Source organism: Mandrillus leucophaeus, unplaced genomic scaffold, assembly GCF_000951045.1.
Source record: "Mandrillus leucophaeus isolate KB7577 unplaced genomic scaffold, Mleu.le_1.0 Scaffold301, whole genome shotgun sequence".
In the NCBI taxonomy this organism is placed as follows: domain Eukaryota; kingdom Metazoa; phylum Chordata; class Mammalia; order Primates; family Cercopithecidae; genus Mandrillus; species Mandrillus leucophaeus.
In genome coordinates, this window is record NW_012103155.1 from 421762 (window position 1) to 444815 (window position 23054).

At 41.6% G+C, this 23054-nt stretch overlaps 1 protein-coding gene across 3 annotated transcripts in view; it reads left to right on the forward strand.

Annotated features, from left to right (window-relative positions):
- Window positions 1–13114, forward strand: part of SLC10A7 (solute carrier family 10, member 7) — a 277082-nt gene extending 263968 nt beyond the window's left edge. For 2 of the 3 annotated variants that reach the window (XM_011987125.1, XM_011987126.1), the window contains 2 exons: window positions 8231–8376; window positions 10558–13114. In XM_011987125.1, coding sequence (XP_011842515.1) covers window positions 8231–8376; window positions 10558–10587 — 176 coding nt within the window. In that variant the 3' untranslated portion in view covers window positions 10588–13114. Of the gene's footprint in view, window positions 1–8230; window positions 8377–10142; window positions 10254–10557 lie in introns of all 3 variants that reach the window. The other variant, XM_011987124.1, reaches the window with a different exon arrangement.
- Window positions 13115–23054: the final 9940 nt, after the last annotated feature.

The following is a 23054-nucleotide window of genomic DNA, read 5'->3' on the forward strand; positions in this document are numbered from 1 at the left end:
TGGCATGGTACAGTCTGTCTTGTCTCCCTATTAAATGAGTAAGAATGTAAGCTCCCATGAGGACAGGGAATTTTGATGTATTCACTGCACCTAGAAGAGTGTCCGGCACATAATGGATGAACACTTGCTATATACCAGACATTGTATATTATTTTATTCTTTATTTTTTAAAAATCCAAAAACTGACAAAGTGGTGCATTTCATACATGTAAAAACAGATTAAATAATAACTTGCCCAACCAAGGTCACACAGGTGGTAAATGGTGAACATGAGATCCAAACCCAGGGCTCTCCCACTTCTGCACCAGGCTTCTTAACTGCTACACTATTCAGCCTCAGGCACGCTACTGGATATAATCAGTGATAAATCTCTGCTTGGAACACAGCTATTCTTACTAGAAATTAGCTTGCTTTAGGATAGTCCTAACTGAAAGCCTTTTCTAACCAAATTCCAAAGGCCTTGTTTTACCTTATCAATGCATCATTTCATACTCTGAAAAATGTGTAATTGCCCTTTTGTTTAGTTATTTGAGATAAATCAGTGGCTGTGAGTTTGACTTTCTGTGACTATTTTGTCTCTGAAGGGAAAGTCTGTGTATGTGTGTGCATGTGTGCGTGTGTGTGTCCATGTGCACAGGCATGTGGGGTGGGTAGGGGGCAAAGAGACTGGCATTTGGTGATGTCTGAAGAATGGCTGTGTTCCTCAGTAGCAACTCCCCTCCTGGATTACACTATGCTTAAAGGGACCATCTATACCAATGAATTTTAAAGGCAAACATGAGCTTTTCTGAAAGATTCACTAAAGAGGAAGAAATAGAATTCAAATAACAGTGTTAGGACATTTGGATGGTAAACTTATGGATGTTTCTAACTAAGAACAAACTAAACAAAAGTGAGAAATCACCATGACAACTGAAGAGAGAAGCAACTGGATTCCAGATTTGCCAGCAGCTCTCTCCAGAACCCAGTGAAAAGCCTGAGAAAGCATTTAAATGGAAAACAAGTCATGTAAATTCAGGCAAATTAATCTTTGAAAGACAAAAAATGATCCAGGTGATTGGAGTATACTATCTCGTGCTAAGTGGGAAAGCAAATGTAATATTAGACTTCAAAAGACACAACGGGTGTTTTTCAATATACTTTCTTGCTTACTCCATACTTCAGTGCTCATTTTGAATTTTGTGTTCCTTGGTCAGTCCAGTTTCTTTCCTTCCTGCCATATCAAATCTATTTTTGCCCTGTGAAATATAATCCTCTCCCAGAGGGATATGTGAATGCATTGTCTTTAAAGTCTAGTGAAGCAACTAGTATTTGTTCTAAATCCTATCTGTCTTTTTCAACATAGGAAACATTACTTTAGCACCTATTCATAAATAACCAATTATTTGTATATTGAGCACCAGCCCTGTGCTTAAACGTTGCAGGAAATTAAAATAAAAATATAGTATTTTGCCTATGTTCAGGAAAAATCAAAACCTACACACAAGAAAATAATGACAACATCATCAAAGGCTAAATTATGTGATGCATCTAGAACGAGTGCCTTCATTCTTCAGAAGAATGAAGAAATCAATAGGAAAGCCACCTTCATCATGGAGGAAAATATAAGACTGAGCCTTGGTGACCCCAAAGGATTTAGGTATATGGAGAAAAATGACAATATCCAGGCAGGACTCAGCTTTAACAAAGATTAAAAAGTGCCAGCCCTGAGCCAGTGACAGCAATTGGCAAGTGAAAGTTTGGTTTAATGGAGTTAACACAGCTTGGAGATTAAAGGCAAACACACTGGGGTCCAGTTCTGCCTCCACTGCATACCAGTGTAGGCCATTAGGCAAGGTACTGAACTGCTCTAAACCTCAGTTTACTCATTTTTTATTGGAAAAATTGCCACCTACTTCCTAGGGCTGTTGTAAGGCTTAAAGGAGATGATGCAGGCAGAGCCCTTAGCATGCAGTAGTGCTTACATAATGGTGGTAGTAGTGTTTGTTTTTTACTAAAGTCGAATAAGTAGAGGATTTGATGAATGGGCACTGGAAAGTCATTGGAGTTCTTGGGCAGGGTACTGGCTTTAATGAATGTGGACTTGGGGAAGATTAATCTGGCTGTGATTTGTAGGATTGATGAGGGAAGAGTCTGAAGACAAGGAGTTATGTCAGAAGGCTGTAAGTGTAATCTTGGCTTAATTTTATGAGGAGCTGAATTAGGAAGATGGCAGTGAAAACTGAGGAGAAAAAGGAGTGGTAAATGAGGGAAAAAAAATCTACAGAATTTGGTAACTTAATGTAGAGGTGGAAAGACAAATAGAATTTGTCAAAGATGATCCCCAAACTTTCGGTTGTAGAAAGCAGGTAAGCTAGTGACAGCAGGAATTGCAGAGGACTGTGAGGGGCTGGAACTCACCCCTCTAATTGTATAAAGCCAACATGGTCGAGACAAATGCTATGAGAAGGCAGTACCCAAGAAAGCAGGCACCTTTTCTGGGTTATTATCCTGATATCCCTACCGCCTAGACCAGTAACTCACATATAGCAGAAGCCCAAAAAGTATTTTGTTAATGAATGAATGAATGAATGAATGAATGGTAGGAACATAGTACACCTACACAAGTAAGTAAACTCTGAACAATAATGTAAGGTAGATCATTTTTATATTGTGAACAATAGAGCAGCTTCAGTGGAAGTTCAATAAAAGTCCATATTTAATCTAAGAAGAAAAATGTCTGTTTCTCAAGGAAAAATAAAAAACTGTCCATCCAATAGAAAGTAGTTATTATTGAAGCTTGAACACTGATACAAAGGGAATTTTTTAATTCAGAGAACATAAAATAAACATATTTAAAATAGGAAAAAAACTTGTTCTTATACATATTGTTTTATCCTTTCCATCCTGGGTATAGGATAAAAGAAAATCCTTACTTGCTTGTTAGAAGAAAAAAGCTCTTACTTGAAGTTCCTACTTGGCAGATGTCAGTTGAAAGCTCTGCTTATGGAATATGCTGCAGTGTCAAACTCTGTTGGATAATTTTAGACAAATGTGTCATGTGTGACATGGAAATATGGCATGCTGTACATTAGTGATTTCCCAAGTGTTTGGATCAGGTAGTAATGTGCTTAGAAAGTGCTCTTTATCTATCCACACAGTGTACTTGTAGAGCAATGGGGAAATGCTTTTGGTGGAAATTACTTTAGTCAGAAAAAGAATCCATTTACAATATGTGCCTTCTAACATCTTTCAGACAATGCATTGTATTAAAGAGGCATTTTTTGATTAATGTTTTATAAACATTTTTCAGCATGACAGCTTAAAGTCCCTGTAAAATTGTAAATGCGTGCATAGTGTTCACTTCCATAAAGTCAAATGCCATCTCATAAAGTCTAGTTGAATCCTGTCAACCATGGTGACACAGAATCAGTACCTGGGAGCATTAAAATTAATTTGCTTCATTTATATTACTGCAGTGATAGGAAGATGAAAAGAGTCCTATATTTAAATTTTACTTTAAAAGGAAAACTCTTTCTAGTAAGTTTGTTTGGGTGTTTTAATTATCACTATTGTTTTTTCTAATTAACGAATGTAGTAAAAGTGGAGTGATAGTCTGCACAATAACTTTATGACAGAATCTGGAAAAATACAAGTTTATTCATTCAGCACACTCCTTTTGACCACCTACCATATGCTCAATGATGAGAAGAAACCATTGCTGACCCTAAGAAGCTTACAGCTTGGTAAAGGAAATGCACGAGAAGGAGGCAATGATAATAAGGGTAGTGAAGGTGAGGTTGGAATGTCCTGGCATAGGTCAGCATGGAGTAGAAAGGATCTAAAGGCCACCTTGGGACTTTGAGGATGGCTTCCAAGAGGAGGCAACCTAAGAACTGAGGGCTAAAGGATACAGAGGAGTTGGGTGGGTCATGAATGGATGATGAGCATCCTAGGCAGAAGGAGCTCAGGTGCAAAGGCCTAAGGGCAAGATAGAGAATGGCACATGGCCAAGGATGGGTGAGAGGACCACAAGGTGCCCATCATGGCTGGAGCGCCCAGGTAAAAGAGCAGAGAAGTAGTGAGATTTAGAGTGAAAATAGTAAAAGTTTGGGGCAGGTCAAGAAGTCCTCTTATGCTCTTGTGCCACAGTTTAGGGATATCTCCTGTGTGATACACTTCTGCGTGATGTGACACGATCAGATTTGCACTTTAGAATGTTCACTCTGGTCACAGAGTAGAAAATGGCTTGGACAGGACAACTCTAAAGGCAGAGAGACTGGTTTGAGACTGTGGAAGAGGTGCTCTTAAACAAAGGTGAGGGGAAGGGAGGTGTGAGTGGTCACTCATGTGCCCAGTAAGTTATGGAAATGCAGGGTTAGGTCAAATCCTGCTTCCCAGTATGTCTAGCCCTTCTACAGAGTACTTGATCAGTTACATGAGTTCTAATTGAATGAATAAGTAAGCAAGTGAATTAGTAAGCGAGTGAGTGATGAGGACAAAAGAGTGGTGCATTACATAGGTTTCTGGAATAAGAGATGCAGCTGATTTTCTCTGATTTGACATGAAGAGCAAATGTTGCCGAATTCTTGGCCAGCTGACAGAAATCACAGTGTGGCAAGTGCAGGGGCTTTTAGCAGGTTCTCAACCTCTCTCAACAATTGAGATGACCCCCAAGTTTCCAGTTGTTGTCCAGATAGTGCTGCTAACAGCAAAGATGCCTTAGAGAAGAGATATTGAGTTCACCACTTCCAAATGATTGCCACCATAGCATGGAACCTCGAACATGGAAAGTGTTAACTCTCACTCTGCTTATCCCAACTTCTCTTTCTATTCTGACCTTGGAGAAACTGAAGATGTACCAAGTAGATGCTTGGGATTGCAGGGAGGGGAAGCAGGGGAGGGGTTGAAAGAAAGTAAGGAAAGAAAAGGTTGAGATAAATAGATTTAGAAGAAACTCTAATAATTGAAAAGGAAAGTAGATCATTGAATGATTGAAAAGTAAGGAAAATTGTAAGTCCATAGAGCAATGGAGGAGATGCTTTTGGTGGAAATTAGTCAGAAAAAGAATCCATTTACAATATGGGCCTTCTAACATCTTTCAGACATGCATTGTCTGAAATAAAATAAAGTTTTCTAAAACAAGTAACACATGACTCGAGTCGCTGGAGTGGGCCTCCCCCCGGCGAGTGACTGGCTTGTGAATCCACCACGTGAGAGTGGCATAGAGAGGATACGTGAAAGAGACTTGGACCGTGACCTTTGGGAGCTATTTTTTTCTCTGATATATTTTAAACATATTTTTAACATTATTCACTTGTGGGGGTAGAGATAGGAAATTTGATTAATGACTAGCAAGAAGGTATTGCAGGCACATAAAATGATAGGGGGAAATTCCTATTTAATTTGACAAATTTCTGCCTCAGCTGCAAGTGATCTTGGATCTCTTCTCTTTTTCAAGCAAAGGGAATGACTGTCATACAAGGCAGAGGAAGAAAAGGGCAACCAGGGTCAGTCAGCAAAGCAGAAATCACCCTTGGAATACAGGGAATTGTATTGTAAATAGTGTTGGAAAGCTGAAAAGGGAAATGGCGACAGTGAGGGAACAGGACAAATAAATGCAGAAAGTAGCTGGAGCTGGGGGACAAGGGGAAGAAGTTAGAATTCTCAGAACCTAGAAGCTTGGAGAAAGGCAGCAGAGCGGGTTCTCAGACATCCGAGGAGGGGCACTGCCCCGCTGGTGCTGTGGCCCTCAGGGGCACGATGAGTTATAGGCTGGAACCAAGTACCCCTGTGCCAGTGAAGGGGCCTGGCAGGAAGCCCAGACTGGAAAGAAATTCCTCCTCCTCCTCCAGCCTTCCTCTGGGGCCCCTTGCAAGGAGCAGCTGACCAGGACAGGTGTTTGAAGAGTCCCAGCTTCCTCACAAGAGCAGTGGACAGAAGGGTGTGTTTGAAGGAGAGAGATAAGAGCTGAAGAACCAGCAATGGCTGGAAGAGAACTTCCTAAAACTTGACATTAGGGTCCAAAGAAGGGAAAGATAATTTGTCCACCATAAGCTTCTTGAGGATCAAAGCTATGCCTTTGAATCATGGCTTCCTTGCCACTATTGGGGTAGCCCTAGCAGTTGCTTTTGACACATTTGAAATCACAGGGATGTGCTGGTGTGGGGAACAGAGGAGTTTGACACCACACTGCCCCTGGAAGTGCTTCTGAGAGGTCTTCAAGGAGAATGAGTTCCGAAAGGATGGCTAGACTTGAAAGTGTTCTGCATGCCAGGCCCTCTCCCTTTTCACAGCAGCTGCAGTGCCCATGGCATCTGGAACCGACCTTACCTAATACAGGGAACTGGAAATTCACGTTGCCTGAGTCGCAGTTTAGAACCTACCACTGAGAAATTTTCCTGACCACTAGGTGCTTCAGTTTCCTCATCAAAATTTTTGTTTACTTACTGTAGCAGCAGCATCTGGGACTGTCTCTATGGCTTCCCTTCTGAGATCACTTAAGCTTGCTGATGAATGAATGACACAGAGCCCAGATTCTTAGCTAAGAATAGACAACATAGGTGGTTTAGCCCAGCAGCCTCATATCTGGCGTCAGTCCTCGAATCTGGGGTCAGAAAGTCCTGCTCTGGTCCTTTTTAGGGACAGAATATCATCATACTTCTATCACTTGCTCCCTTTAGCCTCACATTTACTCCACTCCCATCCCCCAGTGTCTTAGCATCACCTCTTTGGGCCAAGGAATGAATAATGGTTCTTGGAAACAGAAGAAGTTGTATTCAGATTTTATTTTCTCATTGTAACAGCTTTTCAAAACTATAATATCAGATGCTGCTTTTCAGCAATAGATTTTTAAAGCTTATTTTTTTAAAAAAAGGCCCTTCGTTTTTTATATTATTATAAAGACAGAAACTGCAAAAAATCTAAGCATGTACTTTAGAAGCTCTCAGAGACTATGTTTGGGAAGAGTTAAGTGTTTTCAGTTTATGGCAATGATATGTGAGGCTGTGAAAAAGAAAGCAACCATGAAATACATTTTTGCATAAAGGTTTGAAATTTATTAGAAGGTAAAAATAATGGAAAAAGCTAAGCCTTCTTTGTTGTGTTCTAATAAAAAGTTATTTATGTGCCATCATTGTACATGGTTAGGAGCTTGGGTCCTTTTCAGAGGCTGTTATCAGAGAAACAAGAAAGCTAGGCTATTAAAGCTATTCAGTTGAAAAAGCTGATACATACATAGCACTTCTGAAGACCGTGGCTGCATTAAAGCAATTAGTAATAATAGTTAGATTGCTAGTGTCTGAATTATGTTAGCTATAGAAGCTCAAAAGTTATGCACTATAGGCAGCAGCTTATACAATATACACACCTAGCCCTTGGTATAATAGGATAGTAGACTCATGAAGTAGTATTCATTTGAGTTCCATTAAGACATTCACTGTGGAGTTTAAACATTCAGCCCTAATTTTTTTTTTGTTTTGTTTTGAGACAGGGTCTCACTCTGTCACCTAGGCTGGAGTGCAGTGATGTGATCTCAGCTCACTGCAACCTCTGCCTCCCAGGTTCAAGCGATTCTTCTGCCTCGGCCTCCCACGTAGCTGAGACTACAGGCGTGTGCCACCACGCCTGGCTAATTTTTGTATTCATCTTCCATAGACCAATCTGTATGAGCCTTACCTAATGATTGTAAAGCACTTTAAGATCCTTGGCCAAAAGGGAACATACAAATCCTTTATTAAGGTTCGGTTGACTAAAATGCCCTCCTACTTATAGCAGTGTATACCATACATTATCTTACCATATTTTTTTACTCTCAAAAGCAAGCTTTGGGACTTTGAACTGGTACCAGGCAGTTCTCCCTAAAGGCTAACAGGCTATCTCACTGTTAAGCAAGAAGAGATCCATTTTTAGCATCTCCCTCACCAATATTTTTCAGCCTTCTTAAAGAAACTCCATCACACACAGTCTGCTCTCCTCTCCTTGTTAGATAAGCTCCTAATTTGCAGTGAGAATTATTGGTACCCTTGAATACTGACCATTTTTCCACCTTATTCTAGTTAGAACTTTATGTAGTGAAAGGAAGATGTAAAGTTTTGGTGACCCATTTCAGACTTTCCCATTTCAGTTCTGTGAATAAACATGGAGAAATATGGTAATAACCTATTCCAAAGTTCTAATTTTGATGGAGTATGTCTTTAATTTGATGACAGACTGAATTTGCTTTAGGTTTCCTGTCTTCTTTGTTCAACAGGAATTCCGATGCTGAAGATCGTGTTTGCAGGCCATGAGCATCTCTCTTTAATATCCGTGCCCTTGCTCATCTACCACCCAGCTCAGATCCTTCTGGGAAGTGTGTTGGTGCCAACAATCAAGTCTTGGATGGTATCAAGGCAGAAGGTGAGTCTCCAGAAAGATCTTATTTGGATCCAAGTGAGATTAAAGTGCTGTTCCTGAATCTGAACTGTTCATACACTTTAGATTTTGCTTGCATATCTTTGTTTTCAAGTACATATTTTCTTACTTCAATACAATAATAATGGTGCACTGATCCATTCCAATCTGAACAGGAGGGTTAAGGTTAAAGATCTTAAATTGTTATAAAAGACAGTTGTACTTAACATGCAGTTTTTACAAGCTCTTTTTAATTCATTCATATTGAAGGGCATATTATATGGAGTAGAGGTTCAGTAAATATACTCCAAATAGATACCTGCTCCACTCTGGTGCATACCATCTTTGCCTCACTCAGTCTTTCATCTGTGTCTTACTTCACATGCCTTTCCAAATAAGATAGAACCTGGCATTATCCAGATTGCCTACATTATTTTTAATTTTCCAGACATATAATAACCTATTTGTACAGCAAAACTGCATTTGGGCATTAAAAAATAAACTTTAACTAGCAAAGAAGTCCATGCAATGTTAATTTCACCACACTTAGAATCTTGTACTTATTAGATATTTGTGGATTTCATTTCCTAAATTATCAACCAAAATAAGTAAACCAGGTGATTCACAAGAAGTTTGGATGATGCACATAATGTAGTAGCATCGACAGAACTGGCTCCTTCCCAGTGACTTGGACATACCAGGACTTATTTTTCTCTCTACACAAAGTAGTGACTGTTATCAGGAGATGTGTGGGAAGAAAAGACATCCAATGACAAGACCCTGTGTCATGTTCTTCATATCCTGAAAATGGGATGGCGACAGTACCACCTAATGAGCACTGTGTGTGCTAAGCACATCCTATCCTCTGCCTGGTTCAGAGGATGGATTTTGGGCCTGCCTGCCTGGGCTCAGAGCTCAGGCTGCTGGCCTTCTCATCCTGTAACCTGGGGCATACTTTACTGAGCATCCTGTAGCTTAGTTTCTGCTGACTAATGATATCTACACCGTAGGGTTGTAGAGGATTACGTGGTGAGTGTTTGATAAAGCTAGCTGCCATAATTATTATCATCATTGTTCATCATTATCTACAGTGATGTTCACTGCAGGCTTTGCTGTCTCCATTTTACGGGTTAGGAAATGGGCTCGGGGAGTTGAGCAGCTGGCCTGAAACCATGGGGTAGTTCAGCCAGTGCCGGAGTTAGGACTTGAACACTGGGCCATTTGACCCCCAAAATCTTTTCCCACACCATGATGACACTCCACTCCAGACAGAAGCGTAACATCACTTTTAGAAGGTTTGCCCTCGGCTCCCGGGATCCTACCTGAGAAGTTGAGCCCATCCAACATGTTCACTAATTCAGCTATTTAACAAAATGTTAACATAAAAAAGATTCCTCTTCTATACTGGGTACCACTCCAGGCTCTGAGCCTCCTGCTCAGAGTTGGTTGTGGAGCAGTTTACTACCTTTTTCTTTCTTTTACTATTTATCCCCTTTGAAATTTTCTATTTCTATTTATGGCTTATGTTTATCAGTATGTATGCACATTGTCAGTCAGAATTTGTACATATAAATTTTGACAAAGAACGAAGAAAATTATTTGAAAATCCTAATACTCATCAATATTATATAGCCATAGTGAACAGTAAATTAATCAGAGTGAATTTTTCTTCCAAACATTTAAAAGCTCTAGAATTTGTTCTGTAGACTAACAGAAGCATTTCCAAAAGGGAGACTAAATTGTACAATGTTGTTCATTTTTCCTTTGTGTAGAAACTACTCCAAACCAGGGGGCCACTGGCTAACTTGAATAATCCAGAAGGCTTGGAATATCTATCCATCAAATTTGGGCATTAAAATAAATACCGAGAGTCCATCCTCCAGGTATCCATGAGTGCCTCCTCTGCTTTGCACACAGTACTGACTGATACCCAAGGCTACCGTCTAGTGCACAGGGGAACCATATGAGTAGCCAGGCCAGGTGCGGGAGGGGGAAATGACAGTCTGCTGGCCAGAGAAATGGGCAGGGAAATCTGTTTGTATCCAGAGGTTTGGATTATTGGTTTTATGATGCCATCTGGGTGGGCCTCTTCTTCCTTCTAGTAGCATAAATTATCTGGTGTTAATTGATGCTTTCACTTTGCTCATGGATACTGTCCAACTCTGAACATGTTTTCCTTCCTTGTAGGGAGTGAAGCTGACAAGGCCAACAGTATAACAAAGGAGGTGGACTTTCTGTAGCAATGTATATATGTACAGGATTGTACATACTAGCAATTCTGAAGACTTGTACTTGTGAATGTTGCCTCAATGCATATTTTATTTTTTTACATAAAAATATGATATACTTGTTTAAGTGCCTTAAAATGTATTTGACAAGAGCGTTATTTCCAAAATATGCTTTGTTGATTACTGCCAGGGGTGATACAATATTTGGGGGTTAATTTTTTTTTTTCCTAATGCAGGAATCAGTCATGGTAAGTGACAAAAAGCAAACATGCTTTCCCTGCAGCACCTTGGTGCAATACAACCCTATAATAGTTACTGTAATGTTTGAAATGAGGTCACACCATCAAGAAAATGCCCTTCTGATGACAGTGAAAATTTCCAAAGTCTTATTCACGCATACTTTGATTTACTGTGTGATTCTTTTTTTCTACGACTGTGACATGCCTCTTCCTTATCAACTCAGCGGGGGTCATAGATCGAATAGATGCTGAAAAGCGTAAGATATATGCATTCCTTGACATCATTTTTAAAGACATTCCTTCAAATGGTTTCCACACAGAAATTCCTCAGTCCCATTATGAGAGATTGTGGCGTTATATGTCTTAAATTTATTATAAGCTGCTTCAAAGAAAGGGCCTGAATGTTTGAGTTATGAGTGAAATTATGTGAAATTTTGAGTTAAACTCTGCGACTTGATTTTCAGGGTCTTTAAAATATATCTTAATATGTTCTTCCTCTTTATTCAATAATTTCTTTCTTACACTTACACACTCATAATAGCCAAATATGAGGCACAAAAATGTTACAATCAGTTTGAAAGCAGCAACAATTAATGGTAGATTCTATTCACATTCCACAACCCAGACGAAAATTTTTTTCCTGTTACACAGATGTGCTGAGCACTTTCCAGATTGCCCCTGTTAGCCAAAAGCAGCCTGTTCCATCCTGGAATTCAGCACACTTAAGGCATTCGAGACAATTTATTAATGAAAATCTCCTTGGCAGATCTGACAAATGTTGGCAATATTTTTTAAAAGTTAAATCGTATTGCTCTTATGAATAAATGAAAATATAAAGGTCATAGATGCAAACAAATGTTACATATACACATTCTGTCTCACCACATGAAAAGAACATGCAAAACCATTTAATAACCAAAATATCAAGTAAAATCAGTTCCCAATTGGGCAGCAGCTTTCAAATGAGTATCCAATATTTGCTTCTGCTGTAACTGCAAGAACTGTAACTGGACCGAAGTAGAGAGTGAAGCCACGTATAGAACTACAGGAACACTTTTCTGTGTTTCCTCCATGCCGTCCTGTCACATCCTCTTACACGTCCTGTCTTGATTTGATAGACAGTATTGGCATCCTGGGTCTCACTGAGGCCGTGCTATGTCCTCAGCAGCTGTTCTTTGTTGTTTTGTTGTTATGCCCACAACAAAAAATCATTCCTTAGAAACTTAACCAAGTTTATCTACAGTGTAAATTTATATTATTGTTACTACCAGGTCTCATCTTTTGTCAATGTCATTGAAAGAAATTTCATGTGAGTTATTCTCAGTGTGAATTTTAAGGCTAATGCCAGACCCTGCAAAAATCTGTGCTAACCAGGCTGTAGTATACACTGTTATAAAGAATTTTACTTGTGTCTAAAACTACAGTCATTTTGCTTAGGTAATGGTGTTTACCTATGGAGCACAGAAAGGCTCTTATGTTTTGTTCCTACAAGTTTCTTTGAATTTTGGAGCAAATGGAAATGTCTGTCTGTCTGTCATCTATCTGCCCTATCATACAAATCTTTCTCTCTAACATTAGAATACTGATCCCCGCCCCCAACTTATCTACCTCTATTGTCTAACACCTATAGTAGGTGTGATCATGGGATAAAATTCAACTGAAAATGCTATGATAACATTTTATCTTTTGCTTTAAAAAATGTGTTTTGTTTTCAAATAATCTTTACATAGTGAACTTTGGTGGCTTTAGTGATAATGTTTATGCCAATTTCTTTTTTTTTTTACACAAATTCCTTGGCATATTTTTTCATAAAGAACAAAAAATAAAATCAAAATTTATTTTTAATTCATGCTTATTGGGATTTAATTATTCAGAGCTTAAGTATTTTGTTACGTTTATACACTGCAAAGCTATGTTTTATGCATTTATTTTGTCTAAATGTATTTATGAAAGAAATACATTAGATTATATTTATGTTTACTCATTTTTCCACCTGGATTTTTTTTAATGGTTGTTACAAAATTTGATTTTTTAATGGGTGATAATGTTGGTATTTTCATGTTTTTTCTTAGTATTAAAATTTTTGTGGGTTTTTAAAAATTCTTCCCTGTTCTGTTAAAAATTAACACACCTCTAGCTAATGTTCAGTGTTTGTTTATGCTAAATACCAAATTTTTTCAAAAGGATTGGTTAAGTAATAAAGTGGATTATTTATGATGACTGGAAGATGAAAATAATTATATGATTAAACAAAGAAATGTTTCAGAAATCACAAAAGAAACTGTGGCTTATTTTTAATGTGATTTCAGATGGCCTTGTGATGCCTTCCTAGTGTCTTTAGATTTCTCTTGATTCATTTCAGCACCGTTATATCATTTGTCATTACATATACATAAACTTCATAGTCTCCTGGGTATTTCTGTGAGTACCTCCACCACACCATGATGTTAAAATCTAGAGGTAGCCCTTGCCTTTTGATGAGAGATACTTTCTCTGCAGCAGGGTTTAGGACCAAAAGGAAAACATACGCAGCAGAAGGGACAAAATGTAGATGATCTGAATTTCAGTTTTGAGAAATAGGAATGATAAACTTTATAGTGCCATTCCCAACCCCAGTGTTTCTTTGATGAGCAAGTTACCCTGTATAGAATTTCATACCTTTGTGTTCTTGTCTTTGCTGTCTTCTTGGCATAGAAATCCTCTTCCCCTGGAAGCCTGACAAAAATGTCACCTCCTCCATGAAGCCTTCCCAAGCCAGTGCCAGACTTGCTTCCTTTGATGTGTCCTTACAACATGTCCCTCAAGTCTTCTAAAACCTCTGCGTAGTTTAAATTGCTGTCTCCTCCAGTGCAGTAAACATTTCTGTTTTCCTACTGTGCCTCACAAAATGCCTGGCTCAAAGTAGTAGCCAAAAATGTGTATTGACTTTTCAGATAGTGATCTTAATAGGTAGGACATGAACCATCACAATTACAAGCACTCTTCTCTATACTGGGTATTATTAATTTATAGGGAAAACTGACTCTTTTACTACAATTCCTATTGTGAATAAACTGTGAAGCACTGCCTTGTGCTCCTCATAGGAATATGTTACTTCATAGCTGTGTAAATACTAACTCTCCAAGGCAAGACTGCAGGTGTGATATGCAAGCAACTTTCATCTTGCATGCCTTGACAGAACAATAGACCCTCAGTAATTTAAGCTAAATCAAGTTAGATCAATCTGAATTGATGAAAGCTTTATATACATAAAAATACAAGATTTCCTTATAGAAATTCTGATGTACTTACTTTAAAAACTAGATAAAAATTATCATCCTCATTGGTTTGTACACAGACAATATATGAAAGGTCTTATAAGATTTTTTTTAACAAATCTTAGTTGCACTATAGGACAGTTTTCCCCAAATGTGAGTAAAATGCAAAACCCATTTAAAGGGAAAAAAACTTTTGTAGACTCTGGAGAACTTCTCTTCAAACCTGATTATGAGAAACTCTGTTTGAACTCTGTGTATTGAACGCTGTCACTCTAACAGGGTGCAGTGTGGTTGTCAACACGAGTGCAAGCAAAGGCACTGAAATCACAGGGCCATGCTGAATCATAGGGTCCTCATCCAAATGACCTGAAATGGGCTCTCCCAGCTCTCCACCCACTCCTGAACTCTCCAGCATCTCAACTCCACGGCTGTTCTCTTCCGTGCACCCCATCCACCCAGACGTGAAATTCAGCTCCAGTTACTTGATCGTTACAGAAGTCTCAACACACTGAATGTCTGGGGATGTACAAACCTTTTTTTTTTTTTTTTTTCCCTGAGATGGAGTCTCTCTCTTGTCGCCCAGGCTGGAGTGCAGTGGCATGATCTCGACTCACTGCAACCTCCACCTCCCGGGTTCAAGCGATCTCCTGCTTCAGCCTCCCAAGTAGCTGGGATTACAGGCACTTGCCACCACGCCTGGCTAATTTTTTGTATTTTTAGTAGAGATGGGATTTCGTCATGTTGCCCATGCCAGTCTCGAACTCCTTAGCTCAGGCAATCTGCCCACCTCGGCCTTCCAAAGTGCTAGGATTACAGGCATGAGCCACCACACCCAGCCTGGGGATGTGCAAACTTAAATGACTACTGGACATCCTGCTCCTGCCCATTTCCCAGCCACCTGCCATCTGGAATTTCTCACTGACCACCCCTCCCTCCCCAGAGGCTCCGTCCACCTTCCCTGTTACCCACTCTCCGTGCCCACCTCCCATCTTTTCTCTTCTCTCCCCAATCCCAAAATTCACACAAGTGTAGCTAGCTCTGTTCATTCTCTAACTTTCCAAATGTGCTCTAAGATCTATTTGCAATGGCCATGGGAAGCCTGAAAAAGCCATCTTCCCCGAGATGCCTATATAACCTGACAAGCATCATCACTTCCACTTCCCTCTCATCTAGGCGAGCACACACTTCTGAACTTGGAATGAGGCAGTATGAGGATTCAGGTATGTCCCGCACAAACTGTACCCTAAATGTCAGGGAGAGAGAAAGGAGTATTTGACTTTTAAGTACAGCAGAAAAACAAGCAAATGATATAAATGGCTAATTTATAGAAGACAAAATAAAAATGGATAATAGACATTTTAGAATATACAAACTTACCATGGATCAGAGAAATGTACATTTAAATGAGATACTATTTTTCACTTATGAAAAAGATTGACAACAAGTTTAAAGTTCCATAATATTCAAATACTGACGGAGTGTGGAAGAGGGCACTTCTGCCCTGTAGTGGGACTATAAATGAGATGGAATGTGTGGTGGGCTATTTAACACTACTATCCAAAGCTTAAATATATGCGCCCTTCAACCCAACTCTTGCATTTCTGGGAGTGTACCCTGCAGAAATAAGTGCACAAGAGTCCATTGACAAGGATGTGTTCAGAGTATTGGTAAGACCAAAAAAACCACCCAAATTCCCCCATTCAGGGAAGTGTTTAAATAATCAATGGTGCATTCTTTAGAACATTTGGACCCATTTAAAGGAATAAGGGTAGACTACCTTGGAATAGCAGTATATTGTTAAGGGAGAGGGAAAAGTAAATTTCAGGAAAAAAAATACGCATTTTTGAATCCTATGTTTACAGATCTGATATTTTCAATAACTAAAATGTTACATATGTATAGGGACACTACATGCTTTGAAAACATTTGGAAGGATAACTACCATTTATTGAGCTCTTCCTTTATCCCTGGTACTCTTCCAGGCACTGAACATTATCTCATTTTACCCTCACCAACTCTATGATGTAGGTAGTAGTATCCCTGTTTCACAGATGAGAAGACTGAATCACAGACTAAGTAGCACGCCCAAAGCCACAAAATTATTAAGCAGGAGCATTTGAACAATTTTTAGACTATACTTCACAGTGGTTACTTCAAGGAAGTAGGAATGCAGAGGTGGTGTATAATTTTACATTTTACTTTTATCACATTTTGGAGGGGTTATAATAAGCATGTAACACAAACTGGTGTGACCTCTCCTTCTACTTGAGGGAACAGCATAAGTCATGTCTAGGCTATCGGACTTGGTCAAGAAAAACATCTTTTTCATCATGAGAAAGAAAGAGGAAGCCTTAAGCACAACCTAGGTGGGTGAAGGCAAGACAAGAATCCAGTTGTTCTACAAAGTGAGGTGAGTGGAATTTGGGGTGGGAGTAGACAGCATGGGAAGAAGGGCTGAGGCGTTCAAGAATGGAGAGAAGGGTAGAAAAAAGAGAAGTAGAAGCCTTTAGCAGTAGACTGTTTAGCAGTATGGCTGAAGACTGAAGAGGATAGACACAGGAATGTCTGATGGCAATAATGGCAAGGGCCTCCAGAAGACAGCGACTAGATACATTCATACACACAGAGCATTTAGGAGCAGGCCTGGCACATACTTAGTGACCTGTGTGAGTGGTGACGGTGGCAGTAGTGGCAGTGGTTGCCATCAGCAGCAGCATTATTAGTTTAAGTTATTTGCACTTTTTGCAGTTCTAAGACACGTGTGTCCCCCAACTTCCTCCCCACTCAAAAAAAAAAAAAAATTTTAATGAAAATCTGCCTCACATCAGAGCTTTTTGTTCATTTGGGAGAAAATGAAGTAAAACATTCAGCATCCACCAACAGGGTATATGGAGGAGAGGAAGCAAGCATTCCAGTAATAAAGACACCAAGTCATAGGCAGGAATTCTGTGCATGAGATGATCAGAAGAATGGAAGCTCCTGGAAATTTTGGGGAGACAATACTTCCCACAGAACATAGAATTCATTCTCAAACCATTACATCCAAATATAAGTTAATACATATTCAGATGGAATGGGGGATTGTAACGACAGTTGCTACAATTCATACTAGTTGCTCTGATTTGCAGCACTTGCCAGTTGCTAGAGTATAAATGCTCCTGCCTGGGCTGGTTTCCAGCTACCAGCACGCTTCTGCTGAAGGCAGAGTTAGGAAGAGATGTGCACCATTGGCTCTCACAAGACCCCAGCATACCTCTACACGACAGGCCAGTACTAAATTTTTACTCGAATTTTTCATTTAATTTTTTCAACAACCATAATAGGATATGTACCATTATCATCTGCATTGAACAAGTAAGGAAACCGAGGCAAAAAGTAAGTAGGGAATACAAGCCTCACAACTCTTTTCAGTGGTGGAGTTGGGGTTCAAATTCAACTTTTCCCGACTCCAAGAGCCCACATGTCTAACCACTAAGTAGACTCCATGACAGCCCGAAAACCTCACAGTTCTTGGAAGATCTTATTTTCTCATGTGCTAAAATTCTGGAAAGTCTCAATGATTCTGAACTCCTTGAGCTCTGCAATGAAAGTTTTAATACAGGATGTTCTCTCTTCATGTGGAGTGAGTCAAAAGCCCTACAACTCAGAAATTCCAGACAGTTGGAAGGAAAGAGCCTTGGGTTGCTGACATACATACCAGGTCTCATGGTTCACTGGTAGTAGAAGACAAGGTGATGAGGAAATGGACCCTGCCCTCCACCCTAGAAATGGATCATTTCCTTGTTATCTGCTATTCCAAACTTGAAATTTTTGCAACCATGTTGACTTGTGCTCACTGCTGGAAGTTCTGGACTCTGATTCTGTGTGCTCACAGAGCACTGCTGTCAGCGTGGTCACCCGGGCTGGTTTTGCCAACATGGCTAGAACTTACTCAGTTTCTTTTCCACAAATAAATGTTTACCAAGACTTCCAACTCTGGGCCCCACTGCTATTATTACCTCATGTGTGGTGCATTCTGACAATCCCCCTCCCTCTTAGCAGCTAATCTATGTCCACGCCTGCGAAGTCCTGTGCATGCCTAAGAAGGAACCAACTGTCACTTATAGAGTTCACTTATCTGCTTATGAAGCCAATTTGAGAATTATGTAACATTATAGGATTGTTATTAGGGTCGAATGAGATAATTCCAGCAAACAACTTGTTACCGTGCCTGGCAAGAACTCAATAAGTGTCAGCTATGATTGCTATTCAACAATGAATGGGCAACCATATTGGGCGTGTGGAGTCAGAAGTGTGTTGGCAGATGTCAGGCTCTATTCTGCATGACTTCTAATCTATGCAAAAGATCAATGATGGTGCCCATTAAATATTACTAATCAAGTCGGGAAGTGACCAAGGTGTGAGTGTTCACTTCATTAGTTAATGAAGACACTGGATTCCGGATTTTAAGATGGCTGCAGCAACAGGCCTCCCCAAGAACACAAAGGGGTAAGTGCATATGGAAAGTCCTCCAGGCCCACTGTTGTTGCTTGCCTTTTTCCGCCTACTCTAAAGAACTCCAAGTAGAGAGTTTGCCCAACTCCTCCAAATGCCAGCTGAGAACTATCTGGTAATGCGGCTGACAGACAGAGCTACCCTCATTGACTCCAATTGCCTAACACCTGTCAGAGAGGAGCTCCAACTCCGGGGCTGCCCCTAGGGCAGTTGCTTAGTGGTCACGGCCCTCCCAGAGGGCTGCACCTTCTTCTCTAATTGTGTCCAGGATGAATTGTCACCTTTCCACTCCATCAGTTGCCACCATAACCCAGGAATGGCTGGCTGTACCCTTCAAGGCCCCCTTTTCTGCTAACCCTTTTAGTGTTACCATTTCTGGAAAATCAGCTCTCAGATCCTTCTTTCCATACCCTGTGTTCTCCCAGTGGGAACATCTGAGCCATTTGCATGTCAGCCACTTTCTGTAAACCAGCAAGACCTCCCGAATCTGTTGCCCTGAGCTCATATTTTTAATTGCACTTGGTATCTTCAGGCACCTCTAACCCCACATGTCCTGAGTGAAAATTCAATAACCTCTTTCTTTCCCTATGTTCCATCTTCTCCACCAGCTTCCTCTGTAGGCATAGCAACCACATGGCTCTCCTCCCCCTCAACCTTCACGTCCCACTTTTTATATCCAGTTAGTCACCAAATTCTATTGATTCCATCTGCAAAACCCCTTTTTACCTCTACCCTCTTCTGCTTCCCACTACCACTGTCTTAAAAATACCTTTCCCAGCTATTCTTTTTTCCTCCAGTGTTGCCCCTGTCCAATTCATAAAGCCCTTTGCTGACAGTTATCAATCACCTACAAGGTGCCAGACACTCTGATAACTGCTTTACCCATTTAATCCTTACAACAATTTTTGACATTGGTGTAATTATTCTCATTTTACAGATTAGAATGTGGAGGGCCCATGAGACTTAGGTTCCAAGTTCCACAGCTTATAAGTAGGAAAGCCTAGATTCCAGCTGGGTCTCTGATGTGGCTTCCCTTCACTTTACCTCTGCTCTAATTCCCAGGCTCCCTCTGCGCTTCCCACCATCGTGAGACATAGGCCTTCACTTTCAACTGGCTACTGAATTTCTTCACTTACTGTTGATATGACTTATCAGGTTGTGCCAGGTTTTCTTTGTCAACATGTCTCCTCCCCTCCAAATGATTAATTTCTTCAACGGGAACATTATTTTGTTTATGTCTATAACCCTGATAGAACACTTGTCTGCTAGGAGAAACTTCGATAAATGTTTAATAATGAGTTAACCTTTACGGCCCTCCAGTTTGCTTTTCTGATTCTGGAGGACAGATACTTTCCACCTGTGAAGCACTATTTTTGGAGAGGGGTGTGTGACTCTTAATTATCATTCAGTGAAGGGGGGATCATCATGTTAATCATCTATGGATGCTCCTGAAAGGGACTCTTTTTTCATGAAAACAATCGGTATGAATAATGACAATTTCAGCACCAGAATAGTTGACACCCAGAGAATCTAGACTCAGTATTACTCCAGACCCACACATCTGGTGGCTTTTGCATGGGAGCCGTCTGGCTGGCCGACAGGCTGCCAAGATCCTGAGAGGGTCAGACCTTGGCTTCACAGGAGCACACGGCTTTTGGCCTCATGCTAATCACACCGCAGCCCTACCATCCCGTTTTTCTTCCACCTTTCATTTCCCATTCCCTAAGACACTAATGCATCTTCTGCTTGCCCAGGGACATCAATCACTTAGCCCCAGTGCTAAGTCAGGATCTAACCAAACTTCAGCTGCATGAGGAGAAAGCATGGGCAGATGTGAGAGAGAGTCCTGGGCTGGGAGTAACAAGGCACAGGCAGCCGGTTATTGTAAAGGGAGCCCTACATCAGGCCCTGTTACCTCTGGGTCATGGGTTCAAATCCAGCCAGGCCTCGCCTGACAGAAAATCATTACCAACTCTGTGTCAGGCTGCTTGACAGATGGGAAATGAGTTTCTGTCTCCATCCAGCAGGCAATTGTCCACATCACACTTGGCACTAAGCAGATCTCGACTCTGTGGAGACAGAGAAGTCGTACAAAAGTCACACAGTGTCAAGGCAGGTCTCCGAGGTCGGGCCGAGTCCACATTTTGGCATCTCTGTGTGTGGGTCTGACAGCTCCCTTGTCTCACCCCTTTCATGAGCACTTTATTAATCAGCCAGTTTTTGGGTTCCCCCCCTCTCCGAAGACATTGTTTAACAAGCAGTTTGAGGTAATGGAACAACTGAGAAAATCTCATTCTGCAGCACGGAAATAAGGTCAGCCAAAATCACAACAGAAAAATATCTACAGCGAACACTTTTATCCTTGGCCCTAAATTGGGTTCAATCACTTAAGTGCCTCAAAATTTTCAACACTGTAATAATAAAGGAAACTAATTTCCAGAGGAACCTTCGGGACAGAGTCCACCTCACCTCTCCAGTCCTTCCACCCAGTACCCCACAGTAACTCAGTCCTTCCTAGAGATGCCCAAAGGCACAGGGTTGGACTTGCAGACTGCAGGGAGTGGGAGTTCACACATGGATCTGATTCCTCAATAAACAACCTCCCTCCCAGAAGGGCCACAGTGATATGGCCCTTTGCTGATATTTGCTGATATGGCAAGGTAAAGACAGCTTGGCTCTGGACGGCTGATCCCCTAGTGCTCTGCCCGAGAGCACTCATGTGGGGAGGGCCAGCCTGTTCATGCCAACAGTCGCCTGCCTGGTCCTGGAGTGTCCTGTCATGCTACTCATCTCAGACTCCACAGTGACGCCTTGAATGAGCTCACTCCTTTACAGTCCAGAGAAACCTCAACTGGGCAGGGCTGAGCTGGGGCTATGTCCACACAGAAGGCTCAGGCTACTGAACAGGGTAAGCGGGGCAGGGCAGAGTGGCCTTCACCAAACAACTCTTCGAATGAGACACATTAGAGACCTCTCTCTTCCTCCCTCCTAGAACCATCTAAGCCACCAATCTGAAGGCACTGCAAGTTCGAAAAGACCCTTCTTCCCTTCCTGTGCACAGACATGCCTTCCCACATCCTCAGAAAAGTATCCTCCAAATACACAGTACATTTTTTTCTTACCATAACCCCCTAGTGGGAGGAACTCAGCCACCTCTGGGTTGTTCTAGCAAATCCAGAGCATAGTTTTATTCAGCTCCACATTTCCCAACTCCCTCTCCTTCTCCGGGGCCGTGAAACCTGACAGCACTCTGCAATTTCATTCTTGGCCCTTGGAGGATTTCATCATCAGAGGTGTCCTGTGTAATTCCTCGGGGGAATTGCTACAGAACGTCCCATCCTGGATCATTCCAGAAACACTCAGTCCTCCCGAGGGTCTCTGGGTCTAGACAGACAAGCCCACTCATCAGTTTGGGTCCGTCCCCAGGGAGTTTGCAGTCCAGAGACTCCTTTGATCAGCACGGGACCGCCTGCATCTTCCCCTCTGCTGAGTGCAGCGGGCAGAAGAGTGGACAGGCCCTGAGGGTGGAGTGGTGGCTCCCACAGCTTTTGTGGGAACCTGGCCAAGGTGTGTGGTGGAAACTTGTAAGCAATTCCTAGGAGTGAAGAGCCAGGGAGCTCACTGTCATGTTTCTGTCTCAGGGATACCCATTTTCTCCTCCTCTCTCTGCCCCCTACACTGGGCTGGTTAGGATGCAGCGAGTGGTCCCCCGACCTGAGCTCCATCCCACACCCTATATAGATGAATTGGGGAGAAGAAACCCAAGCACAGGGGCCGCACAGAAGCGCTCCCAGGAGCACTGGCAACAGGGCCAGGGCCTCTGCTCCTGCCTGTCTCCCCTCCCCAATTTCTTACTGCCCTCCTCAGAGTTTTCTGAAGCAATCTTGCAAAAGAAGTCCACAAACTCCCCTGATGCATCTTTTCTGTTCCTACCCTCTGGCCGACACACTGGTATTATTAAAGAGAGACAACCCCTATTGTACCTGCTGCTGTTCACATCCACCAGACATTTTGAATACAGATTGCCTGCGCACTGAGCGCCATGGGCGAGGCTCCGCATCCGCATGCGCAGTCACTAGTCCAGCCTATGGCGCCACTTCCGCCAACAGGTTGAGCAGGAGCAGCTCCGCGCTCATTGAGAAAAACCCAGAATGGAGTCCAGTAAGAGGGGCGGTCTGCAGGACACACCTTGTGGCCCCCTACTGTTTGCCTGTTCCATGTTCTCTGCTGCCTTAGCCTTGAGATCACAGAGGAACTCTTCAGGGCGCCCCTGGGCACACCTGACTTCTCCCAAAGAACCCTCAGTCTACTTTGAGATGCAACCTCTAGGCTCACCCCAGACAGAGCAAAAGGGAACAAGCCGCCCGCGCACATTTCCTGAACACACAGAAGGTTTCTGAGAGTTGCTTCTCTGCTCACACGTGGGCGTGCACAGAAGGGATGCCCCCCAACAGGGGCGGGGCGGA